General features: G+C 47.2%; 1 protein-coding gene across 1 annotated transcript; it reads left to right on the top strand.

Moving 5' to 3' along the window:
* Positions 1 to 814: 814 nt before the first annotated feature.
* LOC309527374 (uncharacterized protein) lies at positions 815 to 11,437 on the top strand. Its single transcript, XM_082214170.1, has 5 exons — positions 815 to 867; positions 3,534 to 3,723; positions 6,834 to 6,932; positions 8,337 to 8,429; positions 9,135 to 11,437. Exons 2-5 carry the CDS (start codon positions 3,624 to 3,626, stop codon positions 10,382 to 10,384), a joined length of 1,542 nt encoding a protein of 513 aa, XP_082070296.1. The 5' UTR covers positions 815 to 867; positions 3,534 to 3,623; the 3' UTR covers positions 10,385 to 11,437.
* Positions 11,438 to 26,790: the final 15,353 nt, after the last annotated feature.

The raw sequence follows: 26,790 nt of genomic DNA, 5'->3' as shown, positions 1-26,790 counted from the left end.
ACCCCCTAAGATTTCTGGGAGCTTGTTTTGCTGGTTAAGGGTGCTGAGAGTTGTGACAATAAACAATTGTATGGGGTGCACAGTTCGACACACAACTTTTGCAGGGGTTACATTTCGGTGATAGGTGTGTAAAGTCGAAATCACATATGGTCAGGACAAACCCCTGGGAATGAATCCATCAGACCATCCTTGCCTTCTGGAACCAGCGGCCGGATGGCTCTTAGACCCCCGTCCTGCCCCCACCCCACCCAAGTTTTTAAAGCTCTCTGCCCTGTGCAAAAAGAGCTTTAAAACTCTCTGCCTTCTTTGCCTGCAAGTCAGTTGTATATATTTTTACTTTTTCGGTGTTTTCTTCCCCCTGTAAAGCATCAGGACTGTGCAATTTTGCAGCTAAGCGATTGTGATGGAGCAGGGTGAGCTTGGCACCGGTTTTGTGTCTCTGCTGGGTCTGTGAAGCTGAAATGATACATTTGCACCAGCCACTTCTTGCTGGATTCTCTTCTCGCCTCTTACTTTTGCAACAACAACAACCCTGTGAGGTGGGCTAAGCTGTGACCAAAACTGCACACCCTTATAGTGTTTTTCTGTGCCCCTCCCGCCCTTTATATCTTCTCAGTAACCTTGTGAGGGAGGGGGGCGCTTTGAGGGGTCCCCATAGGCAGAATCCGCTATGCCTCCAGCACCACGCAGTTTGGGTGGGGGTGGGAGAGACGCTGGTTCTTTAAGGGTTAAAAGGAGCGATTATATTATGACAGAGGATTTCCTGGGGGGGGGAGGGGAAAAGCGGCACTTCCTCCCCCCTTTGTCACATTTGACAATCTGCGAGGGAGGAGATTTTGCAGCGCGGAAGACTGTGCCTTTTGCAAGGTAGGAAAAATAGGGATATATTTGGGGGGGGGGGAAGGGGGCTCCCGTGTCAGAGCAGCTCCTTTGCAGGAGAGAAGCCCTCCGGGAGAGGGAACTTTTGCAAAGGGGCAGCGGTGGGAGGGCGCATGCGTGGGGTTGCCCCCCCCCCCCAATTCAGCCCCCCAAGAGCTGCGAAGAGTGCAAACGCTTTAAGGGGTGCAGGGGCGCCCCAGGAGGAGAGCAGGCGGGGGAAGAGGCCGTTTTAGGGTGAGCGTGGAAACCCCCCACCCAAAAGGAAAGGAGGCAGGATGGCTCTGGGAAGAGGGAGACCTTCATGTTTTGGGGAAAGAGGGGGGGAGGGCAGGGTCAGCTGGAAACTCATTTCAACACATGGGCTCTTTTATCTTCGATGCCTTCCCTGTCTGGGGGGGGGGCGTTCAGGAGGAAAGCCCCCAAGGAGGGCGCAGTCTCTCTGTATAGCAGACCAGCCCTAGGAAGGAACCAAGGTGTTGGGAGAGATGGAGGAGGGAAGACTTTAAGGAAGGGAATAGGAGAACCACTGGCCATAAAATGTCATCAGTTTCTCACCACCAGCAACTTGTGCAGCAGCAGAACTGGGGGCGCCAAGCGCAGTCAGCTGCCTATACAGTCATACCCTTGCTCCACCTGGGCTACTATTGTCGACACGGACCGGCGAAGTCCCGGCAGACTGGAAGAGGGCAAATGTTGTCCCTATTTTCAAAAAGGGGAAAAGAGAGGACCCAAATAATTACCGCCCAGTCAGTCTGACATCAATAGCAGGGAAGATTCTGGAGCAGATCATTAAGCAAACAGTCTGTGAGCACCTAGAAAGGAATGCTGTGATCACCAATAGTCAGCATGGATTTCTGAAAAATAAGTCATGTCAGACTAATCTGATCTCGTTTTTTGACAGAATTACAAGCCTGGTAGATGAAGGGAACGCAGTGGATGTAGCCTACCTTGATTTCAGCAAGGCATTTGACAAGGTGCCCCATGATATTCTTGTAAAGAAGCTGGTAAAATGTGGTCTTGACTATGCTACCACTCAGTGGATTTGTAACTGGCTGACTGACCGAACCCAAAGGGTGCTCATCAATGGTTCCTCTTCATCCTGGAGAAGAGTGACTAGTGGGGTGCCACAGGGTTCTGTCTTGGGCCCGGTCTTATTCAACATCTTTATCAACGACTTGGATGATGGACTCAAGGGCATCCTGATCAAATTTGCAGATGACACCAAACTGGGAGGGGTGGCTAACACCCCAGAGGACAGGATCACACTTCAAAACGACCTTGACAAATTAGAGAACTGGGCCAAAACAAACAAGATGAATTTTAACAGGGAGAAATGTAAAGTATTGCACTTGGGCAAAAAAAATGAGAGGCACAAATACAAGATGGGGGACACCTGGCTTGAGAGCAGTACATGTGAAAAGGATCTAGGAGTCTTGGTTGACCACAAACTTGACATGAGCCAACAGTGTGACACGGCAGCTAAAAAAGCCAATGCAATTCTGGGATGCATCAATAGGAGTATAGCATCTAGATCAAGGGAAGTAATAGTGCCACTGTAATCTGCTCTGGTCAGACCTCACCTGGAGTACTGTGTCCAGTTCTGGGCACCACAGTTCAAGAAGGACACTGACAAACTGGAACGTGTCCAGAGGAGGGCAACCAAAATGGTCAAAGGCCTGGAAACAATGCCTTATGAGGAACGGCTAAGGGAGCTGGGCATGTTTAGCCTGGAGAAGAGGAGGTTAAGGGGTGATATGATAGCCATGTTCAAATATATAAAAGGATGTCACATAGAGGAGGGAGAAAGGTTGTTTTCTGCTGCTCCAGAGAAGCGGACATGGAGCAATGGATCCAAACTACAAGAAAGAAGATTCCACCTAAACATTAGGAAGAACTTCCTGACAGTAAGAGCTGTTGGACAGTGGAATTTGCTGCCAAGGAGTGTGGTGGAGTCTCCTACTTTGGAGGTCTTTAAGCAGAGGCTTGACAACCATATGTCAGGAGTGCTCTGATGGTGTTTCCTGCTTGGCAGGGGGTTGGACTCTATGGCCCTTGTGGTCTCTTCCAACTCTATGATTCTATGATTCTATGATTCAATTGCTCTTCGGGGTTTTCAGACGTGGTTTCTCAGCCCTGCCTGGGGACTGAATCCGGGGCTTCCTGCCTGCGGAAGAGATGCTCTGCCCTCGAACTGCAGCCCCTTCCCCTAAAGCAGGGGTCTGCAACTCGCGGCTCCGGAGCCGCATGTGGCTCTTTTACACCTTTGCTGCGGCTCCAGGGCTGATACAAGCGAGGGGAGGAGGCGCATTGTGCGCCCCGACACTCCCCACTGTGGCGGGCGCTGTACTGGCTGTGACGTCGCATGGGGGCGGTGCATGCGTTAGTCACGCACTGTCCCAACGTCACCTTCCCGCCCGCTGTCAGATCACGGCTCCGGAGATCTATTTGTTTTAAATGTCGCAGTGGTTTTGCGGCTCCCAGTTCTTTTTTCCCTTCGGAAACGGGTCCAAGTGGCACTTTATGTCTTAAAGGTTGCAGACCCCTGCCCTAAAGTGGGGGTGGGGGAAAGGAAATAAATGTTTTTAATGGTGGTGGGAAGAAGATCCACTTTCAGGCATGACTCCACTTTTCATGCATGGCTTCACATTCACCAGGAAAATGTCTTGGGCAGGAAACTGACTGCAGGGCCTCTGAGGCTCTCTTTTCTTCTTCGGGAACTTCTGAGCTCTTCAATCCAAGCAAGGATGGAAGGAGGAAGATGGACGGTGGACCTGGTCAGGCTGTCTCCTGCATCCCTCCAAGCAACCTCTGAGCGTTGCCTCCCAGGACCATCAGAGACATCTGGTGAGTTCCAGGAGAGAGGGACTTGGAGGGATGGAGAGTGGAAGCAAGGAATAAGATAAAGGGGGGAGGTTTTACTGTGGAAACTGTGGGTGGGCTTCCCCTCCAAATATATCCAGGGAAGAAAATCCCTGGAGGGGCTCTGAGGCCGCCTTTGCTTCTCCCTCACCCCCCAAAACCTGCAGCTTGTTTAAACTTCTGAGTCCTGCAATATAGTTCCAAAGAAGCTGGATTTGTGGGGCTAGAAAGGACCTGAGCTGGGGCTCCCCACCTCTGAGGCTGGGAGAGGTTGGCTGAGTTTCAGGGGGTCGGGAGTGGAGAAGGAGAAATGGATGGGTGGGGGCTGGAGGGAACCCCTCCCTCCAGCAAGCAGAAAAGAGAGGAGAACATAGAATGCAAGAAGGTCTTGACTTGGAGGAAGGCAGGGAAGAGGTCTTCTCCAAAGTCTATCCCCTGGAGCATGCACCAATATGTTGCCAGAAGAGGAGGACTAGGCAGAGGAGCCCTATCTAGATATAAAAACCACTGCGGTCAATGGGAACCACTTTCAGGTCAATACTGTGTCCCCCATGCCATGAGGCCTGGGTGCAAGGCCCATTCCACCTGGCCAAGGGGGTGGAGCCCAGGCTCACCTTGAACAGCCAAAACAGGCTCCTGGGAGGCCACTGGGACATTGCTGGAACAACTCTTGGGTTGGGGCAACTGGCTAAAATGCTTTAAACGGTTCTGATTTTGGTTCCTCTGTTTTGTTTTCATCGGGTTGGTGTTGGTTAATTGTTTAGTTGGGGCGAAGCCTTATTTCACCAGGGAATCGTTTTGCCTGCGTCCCCAGGACCGAAGAAAGAGTAAAATAGCACCCCCTCCCACCTCCTTCGTACACGTGTCTCTTTGCTACCTAAGCACCCCCTTCGTGTCTTTTCTTATCTTGCATTACTAAAGCAGAAGCGCTAGGCAGGAAACAGCTTGCCTGGTCGGTTTTCAGTTAACAGCAGCAGTTTCTGTTAGCTGGCTAGGCAGGAAACGACCTCTTGACCTGTCTGATTTAGATTTTGCATGCAACTGCAGTCTTTGTTAGTTGCTTAACCACAACAGGAGAAGTAAGCTTAGTGCAGGAATTTACTATGTGCAGATAATATTAATGATTAACCCTTCCCCTCTCCCTTCAGGGGGCGGTGGTTATTTTAATTTGGGTATAACTGTAAACATGTTGTTGTTGCTATTCATATTATTGGTTTGTTTGTTGCCTGTATAGGATATTTCTGTTTTTTATGTTTGATGTTTTGGTCTGTTTTTATATATGCTGTTAGCTGCACTGGGTGGCTGGGGAAACCCAACCAGATGGCAGGGAAATAAATTTTACATATATGCCCCATTTGGGCTTCTGCAGGGACTGGAGAATGTCTAGGGCAGAGGAATCCCTGCAGCTTCTCTGAGGCTCCTTTTACTTCTCCCTCCCTCCCTCCCTCCCTCCCTCCCAAGGAACCTGCAGCTTCTTTAGGCTTCTGAGCTCCTCAGGAAGGATGAAAGAGGCTGATCCTCTTTGACCCTCTTTCTGCTAACAACAACCCCTTGAAGATCCCGGGCCCCAGGGAAATTAGACTGGCCTTGACTAGAGCCAGGGCCTTTTCAGCCGTGGCCCCGGCCTGGTGGACCGCTCTCCCACAAGAGACCAGGGCCCTGCGGGATTGGACATCTTTCCGTGGGGCCTGCAAGACGGAGCTGTTCCGCCAGGCCTTTGGGCAGGATGCAGTTTGACTTACTTTCCTTTGTATAAAACAAGCCCAAAGGAGGCCCCTAACCTGCTCACAGGTCCTTGTATGATCAGTGGAAACAGTTGGTCCTGGCAAGTATTAACCACTCTCAATTCCAACCTGATAATTGCCAACGGCAGAGACTTCCGGGGTTGGCGCGATCCGGGAATGGCGGATTCCCTCCGAGCTCCGGAGGGAATCGGCTCAGCAGGGGATGGGTCTTTGCCGTGCCGGCGACACAGGGACCCTTAAAACCGCAGGCGCGGAAGCCTGCGGACTGAAGACTCGGTGGGTGCCTTAAGCGCCCCCCCTGATTCACGAAGAGCCTTTTTAAAGGCTGCGGAGGGGATACGGGGGGTGGCGCGGCACCGAGAGTCCATCGCTACCTCTGCTGAGCGAAGCCGCGAACCATGACCGAAGAGCGCTGACTTCCTTCCTTGAAATTCGGCTGAAAAAACAACCCGTGAGTAAATTGGACTTGGATTTTAAGAAATTTATCCACTGAATTTGAGACGATTGGGGGATGCGCTAAAGGGAAGTCCGCGCCCCCACCTTGCAGACGATCCAGAGCAACGATAAAAAAAAACTAAGCTGGAGTGCCTACCCTGTAAAGGGTGAGTTTTAAAAAGACATTAACTTCTAAGATTTGGAAATTTTGAGCAGGAGAGAGGAGTGTTGGATGCTTTGTGTTTTGTTGTAAACAACCCCCCTCCCGGGCCCGGGAGCGTCCTGCTTTGGAGCTTGTTTAAGAAGTGCAGAGTTTGACAGCTGTCAAAGCTGTCAAACGGACTGTGAATAGTGGAAAAATTGCTACCTAAGTTACCTCTGGATTAAAAAGAGTTACAACTGAATTAAAATTGTTGGAAATAAAGAAACAATAACAAGACAAAGGACTGTTGGAGAAAAGAATACTAAGTAACCAGATTCCCTCTAGGGGGAACTCTGTGGAATTACAATGGCTGTGGATGGAAAGATACTGGGACAAATCGAAAGGGAGGGGGTGGGGGGAAGTCAACGACCAGGGTGAAAATAACATTTTTTGAAAGTATATATGTTTGTAGTTGTTGTTTGTTTTTTCTTTGTTTATTTGTTTGTTTTTGTGTTTGTCTATATAAAATGTGAAAACCCAATAAAAATTTTATATAAAAAAAAAAGATAATTGCCAACGGCTTAGATTTTAACTTGTCTGAATTAATTTTAAGATGTATTTTAATTAATTGATGTCTGTTTTTATGCATATTGTGTTGTTTTTATGATGCTAGCCACTCTGGGCCCTGCCTCGGCCGGAGAAGGCAGGATACAAAAATTATTATTATTATTATTATTATTATTATTATTATTATTATTATTATTCTCCTGCAGATCTAGCAAGAATGGAAGGGGGAAGATGGACAGTTGACCTGGTCAGGCTGTCTCCCACCACCTCTGACTGTTCTCTCCCAGTACCCTCAGAGAGATCTGGTGAGTGGCAGGGAATGGAGATGGGGACCTGGGGAGATGTTGTGGGTGAGGAAGCCCCCCTGGCAAGAAAACGAGGAAGGCTGCAGGGCCAGAGTTCTGGGCTGTGAGAGATGAAAGGTAGAAAAGGAAAGGAATGTTTTTCAGTGGTGGCATGGGCGCAATATTTTTGGTGGGGGCGGCAGGCCTTTTGTTAGGGGGGCAGCACTGGCATGATTGGTCAGTTAGTTAAGTATTTCTAATGTTTTACCTGATCTGGGGGGCTGCCCCCCACCTCTCCGTGGCTACGCCCATGAATGGTGGTGTGAAGAAAATTCTTTTTCAGAGTATAATGTTGTCTTGGGTCCTGAATCTTCCGACACTCGCTGGTATAGCTGCAGCAATTGCCAGATGAGGCACTGAATGGGCTTCATCTCAGTATGGAGACAGATTTCCCCCCAGTTTGCAGCAGCCAAGCTGCCACGTCAGCAGTGAGAAACTTGTGGGTCATGGCAGCAGTCCCTCTCTAGCTCATGAAGCCATTTTCCTCAAACCGTGTTCTGCTGCCCTACATATCAGAGGTGGGGGGCCAAGATGTGACTGAAAAGGATATGTATCAGGTTCCCGAAAGTGCACCGCTGATTGTTCCTTGGCACCTGAGACTTTCTGTCAGTGCAGGTCAGCTGATGAAACCTTATGATTATGATGCAGCACTTTGGGATCTTCACTAGTTGCAGATCTCGCAAAAATCCCTGTAATTGCTCTTAAAAGTCTTATTAGAGGAACGTCTTTTTCAAAAGAGTGCCGAATTTTTATTCACCAGCTGATGTCGCTGTTTGAGTCACTCCCTCTCTGCGATTTTCGACCCCCTTCTCAATCTATGTCTGTCTATGTCAGTCTTATGCAATTCATTTCCGTTCCTCAAACCAGGAAATGTCAGTCTAAGAAAATGTCGGAGCGCGTGAGTCAGCAGAGGTACTGTATTTTTCGTCCCATAGGACGCTCCGTCCCATAGGACGCACCTAGTTTTTTTGGGGGGAAATAAAGAAAAAAAATTCCTTTATTTCCCTCGCAAAAGCAGGTCGGGGAAACCGAACAAGGTCGAGGAACAGCGGGATGGCGGTGCTGCGCCTCCCTGCTGTCCCCCGAGCTTGTGGGGCTGGCCGATGTCTGCCCGGCGCGAGGGGCACTCTGCTTCAGGGCACTCCGCCCCTCCGGGTGGCATTCTGCTACCCGCAGCGTGGGGAGCCCTGGGGGGAACTCCTGCAGGGCTCCCCATGCTGTTTTTTGTTGCATCAATTAAGTGTTTTAAATTTGTTGTTAGCTGCATTGAGCCCGGTTTTCTGAACCAGGAAGGGTGGAGTATAAATAAAACAATATTTATTTATTTATTTATTTATTTATTTATTTATTATTCTGCAAACCTAGCGAGGATGGAAGGAGGAAGATGGACAGTTGACCTGGTCAGGCTGTCTCCCACCACCTCTGACTGTTCTCTCCCAGGACCCTCAGAGAGATCTGGTGAGTTCCAGGGAATGGAGATGGGGACCTGGGGAAATGTTGGGATTGAGGAAGCCCACCTGGCAAGAAAACGAGGAAGGCTGCAGGGCCAGAGCTCTGGGCTAGCAGAGATAAAAGGTAGAAAGAAAGGACATGAATGTTTTTTAATGGTGACATGGGCATAGTCAGAGTTTTGGGGCTGTTGTCTACCAGCTCCATCACAGGCTAAGTCCCTACCTGCACACAGACTGTGGTACATGCTATGGTTATCTCCCGCTTGGATTGCTACAATGCGCTCTAGGTGGGGCTGCCTTTAAGGTGACTCCGAAACTACAATTAACCCAGAAAGCAGCAGCTCAACTGGTGACTGGGAGCAGTTGCCAGGAGCATATAACACTGGTCTTAAAGGATCTACATTGGCTCAGAGTATGTTTCCAAGCACAATTCAAAGTGTTGGTGCTGACCTTTAAAGCTCTAAACGGCCTCGGCCCTGTAGACCTGAATGAGCATCTCCATCTCCTTCCTTCTGCCTGGACAATGAGGTCCAACTCTGAGGGTCTTCTGCTGGTTTCGTCACAGTAAGAAGTGAAGTAGTGGAACCAGCCCTGTGGAACACCCTCCCGTCAGATGTCAAGGAGATAAAGAAGTACGTAGCTTTTAGAAGACGTCCGAAGGCAGCCCTGTATTGGGAAGTTTTTAATGTTTGCTGTTTTCCCTTAATTTTAGCAGGTGATGACCAGGGCAATAATGGTTCTCGGGGCTCATCAGAAAGAAATAGGCATGAAGCGAAGAGAACAAATGATAGCCCTTCGTGTGGCAAAACGTTCAAAGGTAAATCGAGCCTCAGCCCACACTGCAGAATCCACTCAGAGGAGATACTGTGTAAATGCTTGGTGTGTGGAAAGAGCTTCAATGACCGCTCAGGCCTAAAATCACATCAAAGAATTCACGCAGGACAGGAATCATACCAATGCCTAGAATGTGGAAAGAGTTTCAAGCGCCACTCAAACCTTACAACACATCAGGTAGTCCACAGCAGGGAGAAACCACATAGGTGCTCTGAGTGTGGAAAGAGCTTCATTCGCAGGATAAACCTTACAGAACATCAAAAACTTCACACAGGGGAGAAACCGTATACCTGTTTGGACTGTGGAAAGACCTTCCGTCACAGCGCAAGCCTTGCTTCGCATCAAAAAACCCACACAGGGGAGAAGCCGTATAAATGTTTGGAGTGCGGAATGAGCTTCGCTCACGGCTCAAGTCTTATATCGCACCAAAGAATTCACACAGGAGAGAAATCTTATAAATGTACAGAGTGCGGAAGGAGCTTTGCTCACAGTGCTAGCCTTACTTCACATAAGAGAACCCACACAGGAGAGAAACCATATAAATGCTTGGAATGTGGAAAGAGCTTCAGTCAGGGTTCACACCTTAGTTCACACAAGAGAACTCACACTGGTGAGAAGCCGTATAAATGCTTTGAGTGTGGGAAGAGCTTCAGTCAGAGTTCACACCTTAATGTGCATGAGCGAATCCATACAGGGGAAAAACCATATAAATGTGTGACATGTGGAAAGAGCTTTAGTAACTGCACATACCTTGTTTGCCATCGCAGAATCCATACAGGAGAGAAGCCATATAAGTGCTTTGAGTGTGGAAAGAGCTTCAGCCAGGTTACAAGCCTTCATATACATCAAAAAATTCACAGTGGTGAAAAACCGTATGCATGTTTTGAGTGTGGAAAGAGCTTCACTCAAAGCTCAAGCCTTGAACGTCATCAAAGAATTCACACAGGGATGAAACCATATACCTGTTTTGAGTGTGGAAAGAGCTTCACTCACAGCTCAAGCCTTACATCGCACCAAAGAATTCACACAGGGGTGAAACCATATACCTGTTTTGAGTGTGGAAAGAACTTCAGTCACAGCACAAGCCTTACATATCATCAAAGAACTCACACGGGAGAAACCATATAAATGTTTGGAGTGTGGAAAGAGATTTGCACATGGCTATAAACTTACTATTCATAAAAGAACACACACAGGGGAGAAACCATATAAATGTTTGGAGGGTGGAAAGAGATTTGCACAGGGATCTAAGCTGACTTCTCGTAATACACTCAAAAAGTAAAACTCTCTCTAAAGCTTATCGCCTCCTCCTCCACTGGGAAGTCGAGGAGGAAGAAGTTACATCAGCCATGATAAAGCGGTCTCACGACTTTGGGTATGTTATAACAATGTCCCAATGGGAAAATCTGTGGAAGAATAATTGGAAATTTACCACGTGCTATGCCATAAGGGAAAACGTTTTAAAAATGCAGCACCAGTGGTATTTGACTCCATGGAAATTATCCAAAATGTACAAAGGAGCCAAAAGTAACTGTTGGAGATGTGGAGATCAAACGGGCTCACTGTATCATATATGGTGGCAATGTAGCAAAATAAAGAAATTTTGGGAGGAAATCCATTTAGAATTAGAAAAAATGTTAAGACTTTCGTTTACAGTGGGACCTCGGGTTAAGAACTTAATTTGTTCTGGAGGTCCGTTCTTAACCTGAAACTGTTCTTAACCTGAGGTACCACTTTAGCTAATGGGGCCTCCTGCTGCTACCGCGCGATTTCTGTTCTCATCCTGAAACAAAGTTCTTAACCGAGGTACTATTTCTGAGTTAGTGGAGTCTGTAACCTGAAGCATCTGTAACCTGAGGTGTCTGTAACAAGAGGTACCACTGTAATAGAAAGCCAGAGGCACATTTGTTGGGGATCACTGACTCAGATATTCCAAAACAAATTAAAGGTATTTTTTTTGTATGCAACAGTGGCAGCGAGAGTCCTTATAGCCATCAAGGTGGAAAAGCGACATAATTCCTTCCAGACAGGAGTGGATTCGAAAATTGACTGAATATGCTGAATTAGATAGCTTATCAGGAAAAAATAAACCGAGAGCTGAATTTGTATCAAAATGGGAGGCCTTCAGAATATATCTTAAACAAAACTATTCCATGTTAAAATCTGTAGCTACTTTTGAGTGATCTCACCGGTCTTTATTAATTGCGTATATAAATATTACTAAACTGTGTAATAATAGACAAAAATAATAAGGACCTAACAGAAGCAGAAGACATCAAGAGGAGGTGGCAAGAATACACAGAGGAACTATACCAGAAAGAAATGGATGTATCGTACACCCCAGGTAGTGTAGTTGCTGACCTTGAGACATCCTGGAGAGTGAAGTCATATGGGTCTTAGAAAGCACTGCTAATAACAAGGCCAGTGGAAGTGATGACATTTCAGCTGAACTATTTAAAATTTTAAAAGATGATGCTGTTAAGGTGCTACACTCAATATGCCAGCAAGTTTGGAAAACCCAGCGGTGGCCAGAGGACTGGAGAAGATCAGTCTACATCCCAATCCCAAAGAAAGGCAGTGCCAAAGAATGCTCCAACTACCGCACAATTGCACTCATTTCACACGCTAGCAAGGTTATGCTTAAAATTCTACAAGGAAGGCTCAAGCAGTATGTGGACCGAGAACTCCCAGAAGTGCAAGCTGGATTTAGAAGAGGCAGAGGAACCAGAGACCAAATTGCAAACATGCGCTGGATTATGGAGAAAGCTAGAGAGTTCCAGAAAGACATCTACTTCTGCTTCATTGACTATGCAAAAACCTTTGACTGTGTCGACCACAGCAAACTATGGCAAATTCTTAAAGAAATGGGAGTGCCTGATCACCTCATCTGTCTCCTGAGAAATCTCTATGTGGGACAAGAAGCTACAGGTAGAACTGGATATGGAACAACTGATTGGTTCAAAATTGGGAAAGGAGTACGACAAGGCTGTATATTGTCTCCCTGCTTATTTAACTTATATGCAGAATTCATCATGCGAAAGGCTGGGCTGGATGAATCCCTAGCCGGAATTAAGATTGCTGGAAGAAATATCAACAACCTCAGATATGCAGATTACACAACCTTGATGGCAGAAAGTGAGGAGGAATTAAAGAACCTTTTATTGAGGGTGAAAGAGAAGAGCGCAAAATATGGTCTGAAGTTGAACATCAAAAAAACGAAGATCATGGCCACTGGGCCCATCACCTCCTGGCAAATAGAAGGAGAAGAAATGGGGGCAGTGAGAGATTTTACTTTCTTGGGCTCCATGATCACTGCAGATGGTGACAGCAGTCACGAAATTCAAAGACGCCTGCTTCTTGGGAGAAAAGCGATGGCAAACCTAGACAGCATCTTAAAAAGCAGAGAAATCACCTTGCCAAAAAAGGTCCATATAGTTAAAGCTATGGTTTTCCTAGTAGTGATGTATGGAAGTGAGAGCTGGACCATAAAGAAGGCTGATCGCCAGAGAATTGATGCTTTTGAATTATGGTGCTGGAGGAGACTCTTGAGAGTCCCATGGACTGCAAGAAGATCAAACCTCTCCATTCTGAAGGAAATCAGCCCTGAGTGCTCACTGGAAGGACAGATCCTGAAGCTGAGGCTCCAATACTTTGGCCACCTCATGAGAAGAGAAGACTCCCTGGAAGAGACCCTGATGTTGGGAAAGATGGAGGGCACAAGGAGAAGGGGACGACAGAGAACGAGATGGCTGGACAGTGTTTTTTAAGCTACTAGCATGAGTTTGACCAAACTGCGGGAGGCAGTGGAAGACAGGAGTGCCTGGCGTGCTGTGTTCCATGGGGTCACAAAGAGTCGGACACGCCTAAACGACTAAACAACAACACATTGACGCCGAGGTATATTTACAGCAAATACCAGGTTATGAGCTAGAAAAAGACAGCATGGTCTTTTTCTAAACAACAAAAAACTGTAAAAATAATATAAAGAATAATATTTTGGTATGGCAGTAAAGTTATTTAGATAGAACTAAGGAATAAATGGGAGGTTGGGTTTAATGATAATGAGATTTTTTTTTTACTGTAACATGAAATTGCAATCTCAAATTTATGTCATATTCTTTATCTTTATCTTAATAATAACAATAGATAGTTTAAGTTTTCTTTTCCTTCCCCCCTTCTTAATTTGTACTCTTGATTGGTATTGTCTTTTTGTAATATTTTTTCCAGTTATGTAAGAGAGCTTCTTTCACTTCTTTCATTTAAATCCACGTAAATACAGAGATTACAATTACTTCTTGGCTTTCCGACTCTTCCTGCATCTGTATTTTATTCAAGGAGTAAAAATATATCTAATCCTAAGCTTTAGGAAGAAATTTCTGACTGCAAGTGAGATGAGCTACCTTGGAAGGTGGTGAACTCTCCTTCATTTTTTTAGGTTTTTCAGCAGAGGTTGGGTTGTTTTTCCTGCATTGCAGGGGGTTGGACTAGATCAGGGATTGTGGACCTGGTCCCTACCGCACACTACTGGGCATTTCAGGATTCTAACTGGGCAGTAGGGGGTTCTGAATCCTCCTTCCATCAAGTCCTGGTGGGCGGTAAGGAAATTTTACCATTAAGAAAGGACGGTAAGTATAAAAAGGTTGACCACCACAGGACTGGGATGCGGGTGGTGCTGTGGTCTAATCCACAGAACCTAGGGCTTTCCTATCAGAAGGTTGGCGGTTTGAATCCCTGCGACGGGGTGAGCTGCCGTTGCTCGGTCCCTGCTCCTGCCAGCCTAGCAGTTCGAAAGCACATCAAAGTGCAAGTAGATAAATAGGTACTGCTCCGGCGGGAAGGTAAACTGCGTTTCCGTGCACTGCTGTGGTTTGCCAGAAGCGGCTTAGTCATGCTGGCCACATGACCTGGAAGCTGTACGCTGGTTCCCTTGGCCAGTAAAGCGAGATGAGCGCCGCAGCCCCAGAGTTATCCGCAACTAGACTTAACGGTCAGGGGTCCCTTTACCTTTACCCCTGGACTAGATGATTCTTGTGGTCCATTCCAACACTACATTTGTATTATTCTTTGACCTTGAGTTTCCAGTTCTGGTCTTGCACCATGGCGGTAGCTCCCTCGACATTGGAGGCAGGCACAAATGAAGGGGTAGGGAACGAAAGGGTTTAAACATTCCTGGAAACCTGGGGTACGAGGGAGCAGGCTGACCCGAGGGAGCAGGCTGACCCCGGTCGCCTCAACAGCTCACTCCCGTGCAGATCAGCATGGGGGCAGATGGAGGAGTTGGGTAATCACCTTTGCCATGATGCTGTCGCGTATTCAACGCGGCGTTTTCAGCAAAACACTTAAGAGTTCCAGGTTTTTCAGTGCAGTCCTTTTTTAATGTGAGCTTTATACAGGCTATATACAAAAGAAACAGTCCATACAGAGTACTTACAAACGAATACTCTGCACCACAGCACCACCACACTACAGCACAACCACCACACCTCCTGTTAAACAGGCTTTCCTTTTTAAAACAGGTGATAGCCAATTACACTAATCACACTCCTGCTGAGTCACTCTGACCCAGCAGAGTATTGCATCATCCTGTTGAAGCCTGCAGACTTATCCAGTATCCTGCGAATCCCAACACTCCTCCTTAAGTCAAAGGCTTGAGACCCAATAATTCTCTTAAGTCTCGAAATTTAGGAGCATCTAAACATTTTGTATACAAATCTGCCACATTGCATTTTGTGTTACAGTGCTGTACCTTTAACACATTTCTTTCCAAAGCATTTTTCACATTTCCGTATCTTATCGCAATATGTTTACTCTTGCTCTTAAAGTTCTGTTGGTTGGCAAGCTGTTGTGCAGCCAGGTTGTCACTTAGCACAGTGATTGGCATTTCAGAAGGTATTCCAAGCTCTTTTGTTAGGCAAGCAAACCACTCTATTTGTGATACACATTCGCTTATGGCTGAGTACTCTGCTTCACAAGTACTTGTGGCAACAAATGTTTGTTTCTGGGATTTCCACTGAACCAGGGCATTTCCAATATATATGGCATAGCCAGTGGTAGACTTTCCATTTTCTCTGTCCCCCCAGCTGGCATCAGCGTATGCATACACTTGCTGATCATATCCTGTATCCAGCACCAGTTCGTAATCTTTTGTGCCTTTCAGATACCTTAGGATTCTTTTAAGTGCTACCCAATCTCTCTGAGCCGGGTCTGCACTTCTTTGGTTTAACATGTGCACTGCCAATGTTATGTCGGGTCTTGTCCAACAACTTAAATATAACAAAGAACCCAACAGAGAATGAAACGCTGTTGCATTCTCACATTTTTGCCCTTCTGGTTCATTTTTGTACTGGGTAGTTATGGGAGTGTCAACCTCATTTGCCCTCTCCATTCCATAGGTCTTCAGTAACTTTTCGATTTTTTCCTTCTGACTCAGAGAGTAAACACCCTCTTCATTTCTCTGAACCTCTACTCCTAAGTAATTCTGAATCTCTCCCAAATACTTCAGTTTGTATTTGTTACCTAGGCTGTTTATAAACCAAGACACTTGCTTTTGTGCAGTTGTTATTAGACAGATATCATCAACATACAAAAGTAAATAACAAACACTTCCTTGCACCATTGCTGAATATAAACAGGAATTAGCCAGGCTTTGTTTGAATCCCATCTTTTTCAAAGTTGTGTCTATGCATTCATGCCATAGACGTGCACTTTGGTGCAAACCGTATAGTGCCCTTTGCAGTTTTAACACCATGCTGTCTTTTTCTAGCTCATAACCTGGTATTTGCTGTAAATATACCTCGGCGTCAATGTGTTGTTGTTTAGTCGTTTAGTCGTGTCTGACTCTTCGTGACCCCATGTACCAGAGCACGCCAGGCACTTCTGTCCTCCACTGCCTCCCGCAGTTTGATCAGACTCATGCTGGTAGCTTCAAGAACACCATCCAACCATCTCATTCTCTGTCGTCCCCTTCTCCTTGTGCCCTCCATCTTTCCCAACATCAGGGTCTTTTCCAGGGAGTCTTCTCTTCTCATGAGGTGGCCAAAGTATTGCAGCCTCAGCTTCACGATCTGTCCTTCCAGTGAGCGCTCAGGGCTGATTTCCTTCAGAATGGAGAGGTTTGATCTTCTTGCAGTCCATGGGACTCTCAAGAGTCTCCTCCAGCACCATAATTCAAAAGCATCAATTCTTCGGCGATCAGCCTTCTTTATGGTCCAGCTCTCACTTCCATACATCACTACTGGGAAAACCATGGCTTTTACTATACGGACCTTTGTTGGCAAGGTGATTTCTCTGCTTTTTAAGATGTTGTCTAGGTTTGCCATCGCCTTTCTCCCAAGGAGCAGGCGTCTTTTAATTTCGTGACTGCTGTCACCATCTGCACTGATCATGGAGCCCAAGAAAGTAAAATCTCTCACTGCCTCCATTTCTTCCCCTTCTATTTGCCAGGAGGTGATGGGCCCAGTGGCCATGATCTTCGTTTTTTTGATGCTGAGCTTCAGACCATATTTTGCGCTCTCCTCTTTCACCCTCATTAAAAGGTTCTTTAATTCCTCTTCACTTTCTGCCATCAAGGTTGTGTCATCTGCATATCTGAGGTTGTTGATGTTTCTTCCGGCAATCTTAATTCCGGCTTGGGATTCATCCAGCCCAGCCTTTCGCATGATGAATTCTGCATATAAGTTAAATAAACAGGGAGACAATATACAGCCTTGCCGTACTCCTTTCCCAATTTGGAACCAATCAGTTGTTCCATATCCAGTTCTAACTGTAGCTTCTTGTCCCACATAGAGATTTCTCAGGAGACAGATGAGGTGATCAGGCACTCCCATTTCTTTAAGAACTTGCCATAGTTTGCTGTAGTCAACACAGTCAAAGGCTTTTGCATAGTCAATGAAGCAGAAGTAGATGTCTTTCTGGAACTCTCTAGCTTTCTCCATTATCCAGCGCATGTTTGCAATTTGGTCTCTGGTTCCTCTGCCTCTTCTAAATCCAGCTTGCACTTCTGGGAGTTCTCGGTCCACATACTGCTTGAGCCTTCCTTGTAGAATTTTAAGCATAACCTTGCTAGCGTGTGAAATGAGTGCAATTGTGCGGTAGTTGGAGCATTCTTTGGCACTGCCTTTCTTTGGGATTGGGATGTAGACTGATCTTCTCCAATCCTCTGGCCACTGCTGAGGATCAATAGGAGCATTTAAATATGCTGAGGCAACATCAAAATGATTAACTTTTAACCCTCTCAGACTTGCCATTGCTAAAACTGATTTTACTGTTTCAGCCTTTGCTGTTGGGGCAAACACTTCATCATAATGTATCATTTTCCTCTGTGTAAAGCCCCGTGCCACCAACCTGGCTTTCCTCTGACAACTACCATCAGCCAGCTTTTTCACTTTAAAAACCCACTTACAGCTTATGGGCTTTTTACCTTTAGGCAATTCTGTAGGTACAAACACATTGTTGTTTAGCAGAGAGTTATACTCTGCCTGCATTGCCTTTAACCACGCCTCTTTCTCTAGAGTAGGTAACTCTTGCACTTCTTCAAAGTTTTCTGGCTCAGTTACACAAACCTGGTTTATGGTGGCTGGGAACCCATAACGGTCTGGAGGTTGACCTTTATTACTTCTTGCAGACCTCCTTGGTTCATTAATCTCACCCCCTGGGCTACCTTCAGGACTGCTTTTGGGGTGGATAGACTCTGGAGATCTACCTCCTCCTGTCCCTGTTGCACTTTCTTCTCTCACCTGCTCCATGCTAGCAGCTGGAGAAAAATGCTCAACCTTTACTTCCTCCCTTTCAGTTTCTCTGGGAGAGCTGCCAGTTCTTAGCTTTGTTTCAGCTGCCTTATCAGGTATGCTCGGCAGTAAAACTTTCTGGCAGCAGGTTTGCATGTATCTTGGGCCAATTTCTTTGCTCATTAAAGCTGGCTGATCGACTATAACTCAAAAGGTTTTTATCATCTTCAAACCTGTAGGCTTTCGTACCACTTTCATACCCAAGAAATAGCAACTGCTGTGCCCTTTTCCCACCTTTTCTCCGGTTTTTCACAGGTATGTCAACCCATGCCTTAGTCCCAAAGATTTTTAAATGTTGCAAACTGGGACTTTTGTTATAGAGAATTTTATAGGGTATGTCATCTAGTACCCTTGACCACAAGCGATTCCCAATATAATTCGCGGTCTTAATACTTTCAGCCCAGTACTTAATTGGAAGATTTGCATCTGCTAACAATGCTTTCATTTGTGTCTGCAAGACACCTCCCCTACGCTCTGCTACTCCGTTCTCCTGAGGCGTGGCCACATTGGTAAGCCTATGTTTAATCCCTTGGGTACGCAACCAGTTTCTTAGGGAGCTTGCCATAAACTCCCCTCCCCTGTCTGATTGAATAGAGCACACCTTTTCACCAAGTTGCCTTTCTACCCTTCTTACACAGAACTTCAAAGTTTGGGCAACGTCAGACTTTTGCTTTAATGGATAGACCCAGCCAAATCTAGAAAAATCATCCACTAGGATCAAACAGTACTTGTTGTGGGAGACAATTGGTGGAAAAGGACCAGTTACATCAGCATGAATTAACTCCAGTGGTTTTTTGGTTTCTCTCTGGCTTGCTCTTGCTACTGGGCAAGCCCTGCTTTTAACCTCCTTGCAGATATTACAGTCCAAGTAATTATCACAATTTTTTATGTTTTTCATCCCCCCACACAACTCCAATGTTTTGTTTAGCACCTTATAGCTAGCATGAGCTAGACGCCTGTGCAGGAGATGAATACACATATCATGGGTCGGGACATTTTGCACATTTGCAACCTTAGATTCACACTGCAGTACATACATATTAGTTCTAAGGCTAGCATTTGCCAACACTGCCCCATTTTTGCTTTATCTGGCACTGATCTCCCACAAAATTTACTTCAAAGCCTGCTTTTGCCAAATCAGGAATGCTCAGGAGATTGTTTTGCAAACTAGGCACACACAACACATTCCTGAATGTATGTCCCAGCTGTGGGAACACAACCTCCCCCTCACAAACCACATTAGCTTCCTGGCCCGTAGCAAGACTTACATGTTTTTTGTTTGAAGCCCTAGCATCAGTTAGCAATCCTTTTCTTTTACAAAAGGTTTGTGAAGCTCCACTGTCCAGAACCCACAGCTCCTCATTTTCTTGACCATCTGCAGACACCCAAGCGGTAGACTCTCTCTGCTGCCTCCTGTGCTTCTGCTGTTTTTGTTGTTTCCTCGGGCAGTCCCGAAGCAGATGTCCACTGGACTTACAGCAAAAACACCTTTTTACTTTGTTGACCACCGGCTGGTCTGCAGCAGCTCCTCCTGGCTGTTTCTCCAGCTCCCGACACCTCTGCTCTTCCCGGCTGTTGTTCCCTCTGGGATGCTCCAACAGCTGGGCTGAGGTCATCTTTCGCTCTGCACGCCTGTCCTCCTCTGCATACAACCGTCCGGTCACGTATTCCAGAGTCAGCTTATCAGTCTCTACAGACTCGAGGGAGTTGACCAGCATATCATAGCTGTCATCAAGGGAACTCAGGACTATAAAGACTTTGTCCTCTTCCCCCACAGGCCTCCCTCTTAAGGCTAGCTCCTGGAAACAGCCTGTTAGGAATTTTAGGTGGTTTACCAGGGAGTCCCCCGGTTTCTTCCGACACCGGTACAGTCTCCTGGTCAGTGTTATCAGTGAGCCAGCTGTCTCTCGCACATGGACAGCCTTGAGCGCATTCCACGCCTCACTTGCCGTCACCTTATCAGCTACGTAGACTAGCTGGCTGTCGTCCACTCCAAGGATGATCGTAGCCAAAGCTTTCTCATCCTTTTGAAGCTGGGCCTCTGCTAGTGCCAGCTTTTCATCGTCGTCCTCATCCTCCTCAGGGGGCTGCGGTGGCTCTTCCACCACTTTCCACAGGCCTTCACGCTTGAGGAAGTGTTGCATGCGGACCGACCAGATGCTGTAGTTCGTGGCCGTCAGCTTCTCTAACAACACACCAGTTCTGGACTGCTCCATCCCTGTAGTTAACCTCCAGCACCCACGGCTAGATAACTGCCACCTGTACTCTTGCGCAGCGGAAGCGTGCTGGGCCCATAACCCTGTCGCATATTCCACACGGCGTTTTCAGCAAAACACTTAAGAGTTCCAGGTTTTCCAGTGCAGTCCTTTTTTAATGTGAGCTTTGTACAGGCTATATAGCCAGTGTGGTGTAGTGGTTAAGAGCGGTAGTCACGTAATCTGGGTAACCGGGTTCGCGTCTCCGCTCCTCCACATGCAGCTGCTGGGTGACCTTGGGCCAATCACACTTCTGTGAAGTCTCTCAGCCCCACTCACCTCACAGAGTGTTTGTTGTGGGGGAGGAAGGGAAAGGAGAATGTTAGCCGCTTTGAGACTCCTGAAGGGGAATGAAAGGTGGGATATCAAATCCAAACTCTTCTTCTTCTTCTATATACAAAAGAAACAGTCCATACAGAGTACTTACAAACGAATACTCTGCACCACAGCACCACCACACTACAGCACAACCACCACACCTCCTGTTAAACAGGCTTTCCTTTTTAAAACAGGTGATAGCCAATTACACTAATCACACTCCTGCTGAGTCACTCTGACCCAGCAGAGTATTGCATCATCCTGTTGAAGCCTGCAGACTTATCCAGTATCCTGCGAATCCCAACAGATGCAACCCCCTTGGACCGCCATCAAAAGCGGAGGTTCTTCTTATAATTGGATTTTATTGGCTGTGCACTAGAGGAGATGTGGACACTAGAAGCTATATGTGGTTTGAAAGGTGTGAAGGTGGGGAGAACCTTGTTTTGACCGATGTCGTTGGGAAACTAGGGCTTAACCTCACCACCACCAAAAAAAGAGTGTGGATTTAAGGAGGTGTTGACATACAACCTATTTTTAAGAGAAAGGACATTGGCTAAACAAAAAAACGCTACCATGGAGGTGAGAGGAATTTCACAAGGGCACATGAATAGCAGTGGTCCCCGAATGCTTGGAGAGAAAAACCCTTCCCGTCTAAGACAAGGAAGAAAATGGTGAATGTTTGAAAGTTGTTGATCAACTAAAAGGAGAGGCCTGTTGTTTATCTTGAAGTGGGATGGAGAGGGAGCTGAGTTGAGGAGGACTTCATCTTGTGACTTCAGGTCCGCCCTGAACCACGCTGGAATGACAACACTGGGACAACATTCCTACTGCCCAAGGTTGCGGTAGGAAAAACATCAGCGGCAGAGATATACCCATTTTGACTCTCCTGCACCCTATCTGCATAACGTAGCAATTATAAAATATAGATGCGCATTTACTCTCACAAGATTGAATATACTGCCTTCGGTTGTACTTGAGGGACAATTCCAACAAATTCCACACGAAAAACGATTATGTCCCTGTGGAGATGGCAGTACCGAATCAGTGGCGCATGTCCGTCTGGTTTGCATTCTTTATAAATATTTTAAGAGTGAGGTTATCAGCCCTATTTTATTGTCCATTCCTGGTCTCCCAGCCACTGTCACAGTGTTTTTTTCTCTCAGCAGACCAAGATGAGCAAGTGACATCAAAATTTGCAAGGTTTTTAGCTGGGGCAATTAGAATAAGATCCACTATCTGACTATTGATTCAAAACCCCAAAATGTATTTTATATAATTGCGTTTTTATCTTTTCGCTGCTTCCGCGCATGCGTTTGACATCATTTTGAGCACCTGCACATATGTGAGCGGCGAAACGTGGAAGTAACGCACTCCGTTACTTCCAGGTCGCTGCGGAGCGCAACCTGAAAATATTTAAGCTGAAGCATATTCATCCCGAGGTATGACTGTACTAGGATAGAGAGCTGACTGCACCTGTGATTTTACAGTGGTACCTTGGGTTACATACGCTTCACGTTACATACGCTTCAGGTTACAGACTCCGCTAACCAAGAAATATTGCATCAGGTTAAGAACTTTGCTTCAGGATGAGAATAGAAATTGTGCTCCAGCGGCACAGCGGCAGCAGGAGGCCCCATTAGCTAAAGTGGTGCTTCAGGTTAAGAACAGTTTCAGGTTAAGAACGGACCTCCAGAACGAATTAAGTACTTACCCGAAGTACCACTTTATGATGCACAATTTTAATCAATGTGTGCCTCTTTCCAATGTGTGTATGGAGGCCAAGTGATGCTAGACACACACACACACACACACACACACACACACACACACACACACAGCACAAATCTGCTAGGCCACATTCACACCACATATCCAAAGCCCCATGAAACCCCCTAAGATTTCTGGGAGCTTGTTTTGCTGGTTAAGGGTGCTGAGAGTTGTGACAATAAACAATTGTATGGGGTGCAGAGTTTGACACACAACTTTTGCAGGGGTTACATTTCGGTGATAGGTGTGTAAAGTCGAAATCACATATGGTCAGGACAAACCCCTGGGAATGAATCCATCGGACCATCCTTGCCTTCTGGAACCAGCAGCCGGATGGCTCTTAGACCCCCGTCCTGCCCCCACCCCCACCCAAGTTTTTTAAAGCTCTCTGCCCTGTGCAAAAAGAGCTTTAAAACTCTCTGCCTTCTTTGCCTGCAAGTCAGTTGTATATATTTTTACTTTTTCGGTGTTTTCTTCCCCCTGTAAAGGATCAGGACTGTGCAATTTTGCAGCTAAGCGATTGTGATGGAGCAGGGTGAGCTTGGCACCGGTTTTGTGTCTCTGCTGGGTCTGTGAAGCTGAAATGATACATTTGCACCAGCCACTTCTTGCTGGCTTCTCTTCTCGCCTCTTACTTTTGCAACAACAACAACCCTGTGAGGTGGGCTAAGCTGTGACCAAAACTGCACACCCTTATAGTGTTTTTCTGTGCCCCTCCCGCCCTTTATATCTTCTCAGTAACCTTGTGAGGGAGGGGGGCGCTTGGAGGGGTCCCCATAGGCAGAATCCGCAATGTCTCCAGCACCACGCAGTTTGGGTGGGGGTGGGAGAGACGCTGGTTCTTTAAGGGTTAAAAGGAGCGATTATATTATGAGAGAGGATTTCCTGGGGGGGGGGGAGGGGAAAAGCGTCACTTCCTCCCCCCTTTGTCACATTTGACAAGCTGCGAGGGAGGAGATTTTGCAGCGCGGAAGACTGTGCTTTTTGCAAGGTAGGAAAAATAGGGATATATTTGGGGGGGGGGAAGGGGGCTCCCGTGTCAGAGCAGCTCCTTTGCAGGAGAGAAGCCTTCCAGGAGCGGGCAGTTTTGCAAAGGGGCAGCGGTGGGAGGGCGCATGCGTGGGGTTGCCCCCCCAATTCAGCCCCCCAAGGGCTGCGATGAGTGCAAAAGGCTTTAAGGGGTGCAGGGGCGCCCCAGGAGGAGAGCAGGCGGGGGAAGAGGCAGTTTTAGGGTGGGCTAGGAAACCCCCCCTCCCCAAAAGGAAAGGAGGCAGGATGGCTCTGGGAAGAGGGAGACATTCATGTTATGGGGAAAAGGGGGGGAGGGCAGGGTCAGCTGGAAACTCATTTCAACACATGGGCTCTTTTATCTTCGATGCCTTCCCTGTCTGGGGGGGGGGGATCAGGAGGAAAGCCCCCAAGGAGGGCGCAGTCTCTCTGTATAGCAGACCAGCTCTAGGAAGGAACCAAGGTGTTGGGAGAGATGGAGGAGGGAAGACTTTAAGGAAGGGAAGAGGAGAACCACTGGCCATAAAATGTCATCAGTTTCTCACCACCAGCAACTGCTGCAGCAGAACTGGGGGCTCCAAGCGCACTGAGCTGCCTACACATAGCCTTGCTCCACCTGGGCTACTATTGTCGACACGGACCGGCAGCAATTGCTCTTCCGGGTTTTCAGACGCGGAGTCTCAGCCCTGGCTGGGGACTGGATCTGGGGCTTCCTGCCTGCGGAAGAGATGCTCTGCCCTCGAACTGCAGCCCCTTCCCCTAAAGTGGGGTTGCAGGACAAGGCGGAACAGAGGGAGGCAGCCGTGTCACAGTTCCAGGTTGGCAGAAAAGGAAAGGGATGTTTTTAATGGTGGTGGGAAGAAGATCTTATTTCAGGCATGGTTCCAGTTTTCAGGCATGGCTTCACATTCGCCAGGAAAATGTCTTGGGCAGGAAACTGACTGCAGGGCCTCTGAGGCTCTCTTTGCTTCTTCCTCCCTCCCAGGAACCTGCAGCTTCTGAGCTCTTCAATCCAAGTGAGGATGGAAGGAGGAAGATGGACGGTTGACCTGCTCAGGCTGTCTCCTGCCTCCCTCCAAACAATCTCTGAGCGTTGTCCTCCAGGACCCTCAGAGACATCTTGTGAGTTCCTAGGAAGTGGAGATAGGGACTTGGGGGGATGGAGAGTGGAAGCAAGGAATAAGATAAAGGGGGGAGATTTTACCGTGGAGGCTGTGGGTGGGCCCCCGATATATTGGGAGGCTTCCCCTCCGGCAGGAAAATCCCTGGAGGGGCTCTGAGGCCGCCTCGCTTCTCTCTCACCCCCAAAACCCTCAGCTTCTTTAAACTTCTGAGTCCTGCAAAATAGTTCCAAAGAAGCTGGATTTGTGGTCCTAGGAAGGACCTGAGCTGGGACTCCCCACCTCTGAGGCTGGGAGAGGTTGGCTCAGTTTCAGGGGGTTGGGGTGGAGAAGGAGAAGGAGAAATGGATGGGTGGGGGCTGGAGGAAAACCCTCCCTCAAGCAAGCAGAAAAGACAGGAGAACATAAAATGCAAGAAGGTCTTGACTTGGAGGAAGGCAGGGAAGAGGTCTTCTCCAAAGTCTCTCACCTGGAGCATGCGCCAATATGTTGCCAGAAGAGGAGGAATAGGCAGAGGATCCCTATATAGATATAAAAACAACTGAGTTCAATGGGATCTACATTCAGGTCACTACTGTGCCTCCCATGCCGTGAGGCCTGGGTGCAAGGCCCATTCCACCTGGCCAAGGGGGTGGAGCCCAGGCTCACCTTGAACAGCCGAAAGAGGCTCCTGGGAGGCCACTGGGACGTTGCTGGAACATCTCTTGGGTTGGGGCAACTGGCTAAAATGCTTTAAAACGTTCTGATTTTGGTTCCTTTGTTTTGTTTTCGTCGGGTTGGTGTTGGTTAATTGTTTAGTTGGGGTCGGTGGTTATTTTAATTTGGGTATAGGTGTAAACATGTTGTTATTATTATTATTGGTTTGTTCTTATTATTGGTTTGTTTGTTGCCTATTCTTATTATTGGTTTGTTTGTTGCCTGTATAGGATATTTCTGTTTTTTATGTTTGATGTTTTGTTCTGTTTCTATATATGCTCTTAGCCGCACTGGGTGGCTGGGAGAAGCCCACCAGATTGGGGGATATAAATTTGTAATATATTTGTAATATATATATTGGGCTTCTGCAGGGGCTGGAGAATATCAAGGGCAGAGGAATCCCTGCAGCTTCTGTGAGGCTCCTTTTACTTCTTCCTCCCTCCCTCCCTCCCTCCCTCCCTCCCTCCCTCCCTCCCTCCCAAGGAACCTGCAGCTTCTTTAGGCTTCTGAGCTCCTCAGGAAGGATGAAAGAGTCTGATCCTCTTTCACCCTCTTTCTGCTAATAACAACACCTTGAAGATCCCGGGCCCCAGGGAAATTAGACTGGCCTTGACTAGAGCCAGGGCCTTTTCAGCCGTGGCCCCGGCCTGGTGGACCGCTCTCCCACAAGAGACCAGGGCCCTGCGGGATTGGACATCTTTCCGCAGGGCCTGCAAGACGGAGCTGTTCCGCCAGGCCTTTGGGCAGGATGCAGTTTGCCTTACTTTCCTTTGTATAAAACAAGCCCGAAAGAGGCCCCCAACTTGCTCACTGGTCCTTGTATGATCAGTGGAAACAGTTGGTCCTGGCAAGTATTAACCCCTCTCAATTCCAACCTGATAATTGCCAACTGCTTAGATTTTAACTTGTCTGAATTAATTTTAAGATGTATTTTAATTAATTGATGTCTGTTTTTATGCATATTGTGTTGTTTTTATGATGCTAGCCACTCTGGGCCCTGCCTCGGCCGGAGAGGGCAGGATACAAAAATTATTATTATTATTATTATTATTATTATTATTATTATTATTATTATTCTCCTGCAGACCTAGCAAGGATGGAAGGGGGAAGATGGACAGTTGACCTGGTCAGGCTGTCTCCCACCACCTCTCACCGTTCCCCTCCAGGACCCTCAGAGAGATCTGGTGAGTTCCAGGGAATGGAGATGGGGACCTGGGGAGATGTTGGGGTTGAGGAAGCTCCCCTGGCGAGAAAACGAGGAAGGCTGCAGGGCCAGAGTTCTGGGCTGTGAGAGATGAAAGGTAGAAAAGGAATCTTTTTCAGTGGTGGTATGGGCGCAATATTTTTTTTTTGGGGGGGGCAGGCCTTTTGTTAGGGGGGCAGAAGTGGCATGATTGGCCAGTTAGTTAAGTATTTCTAATGTTTTACCTGATCTGGGGGGCTGCCCCCCACCCCTCCGTGGCTATGCCCATGAATGGTGGTGTGAAGAAAATTCTTTTTCAGAGTATAATGTTGTCTTGGGTCCTGAATCTTCCGACACTCACTGGTATAGCTGCAGCAATTGCCAGATGAGGGACTGAATG

This window comes from Podarcis vaucheri, assembly GCF_965113315.1.
Source record: "Podarcis vaucheri genome assembly, chromosome: 2".
Taxonomy (NCBI): domain Eukaryota; kingdom Metazoa; phylum Chordata; class Lepidosauria; order Squamata; family Lacertidae; genus Podarcis; species Podarcis vaucheri.
This window is presented reverse-complemented; position numbering and strand designations above follow the sequence as displayed.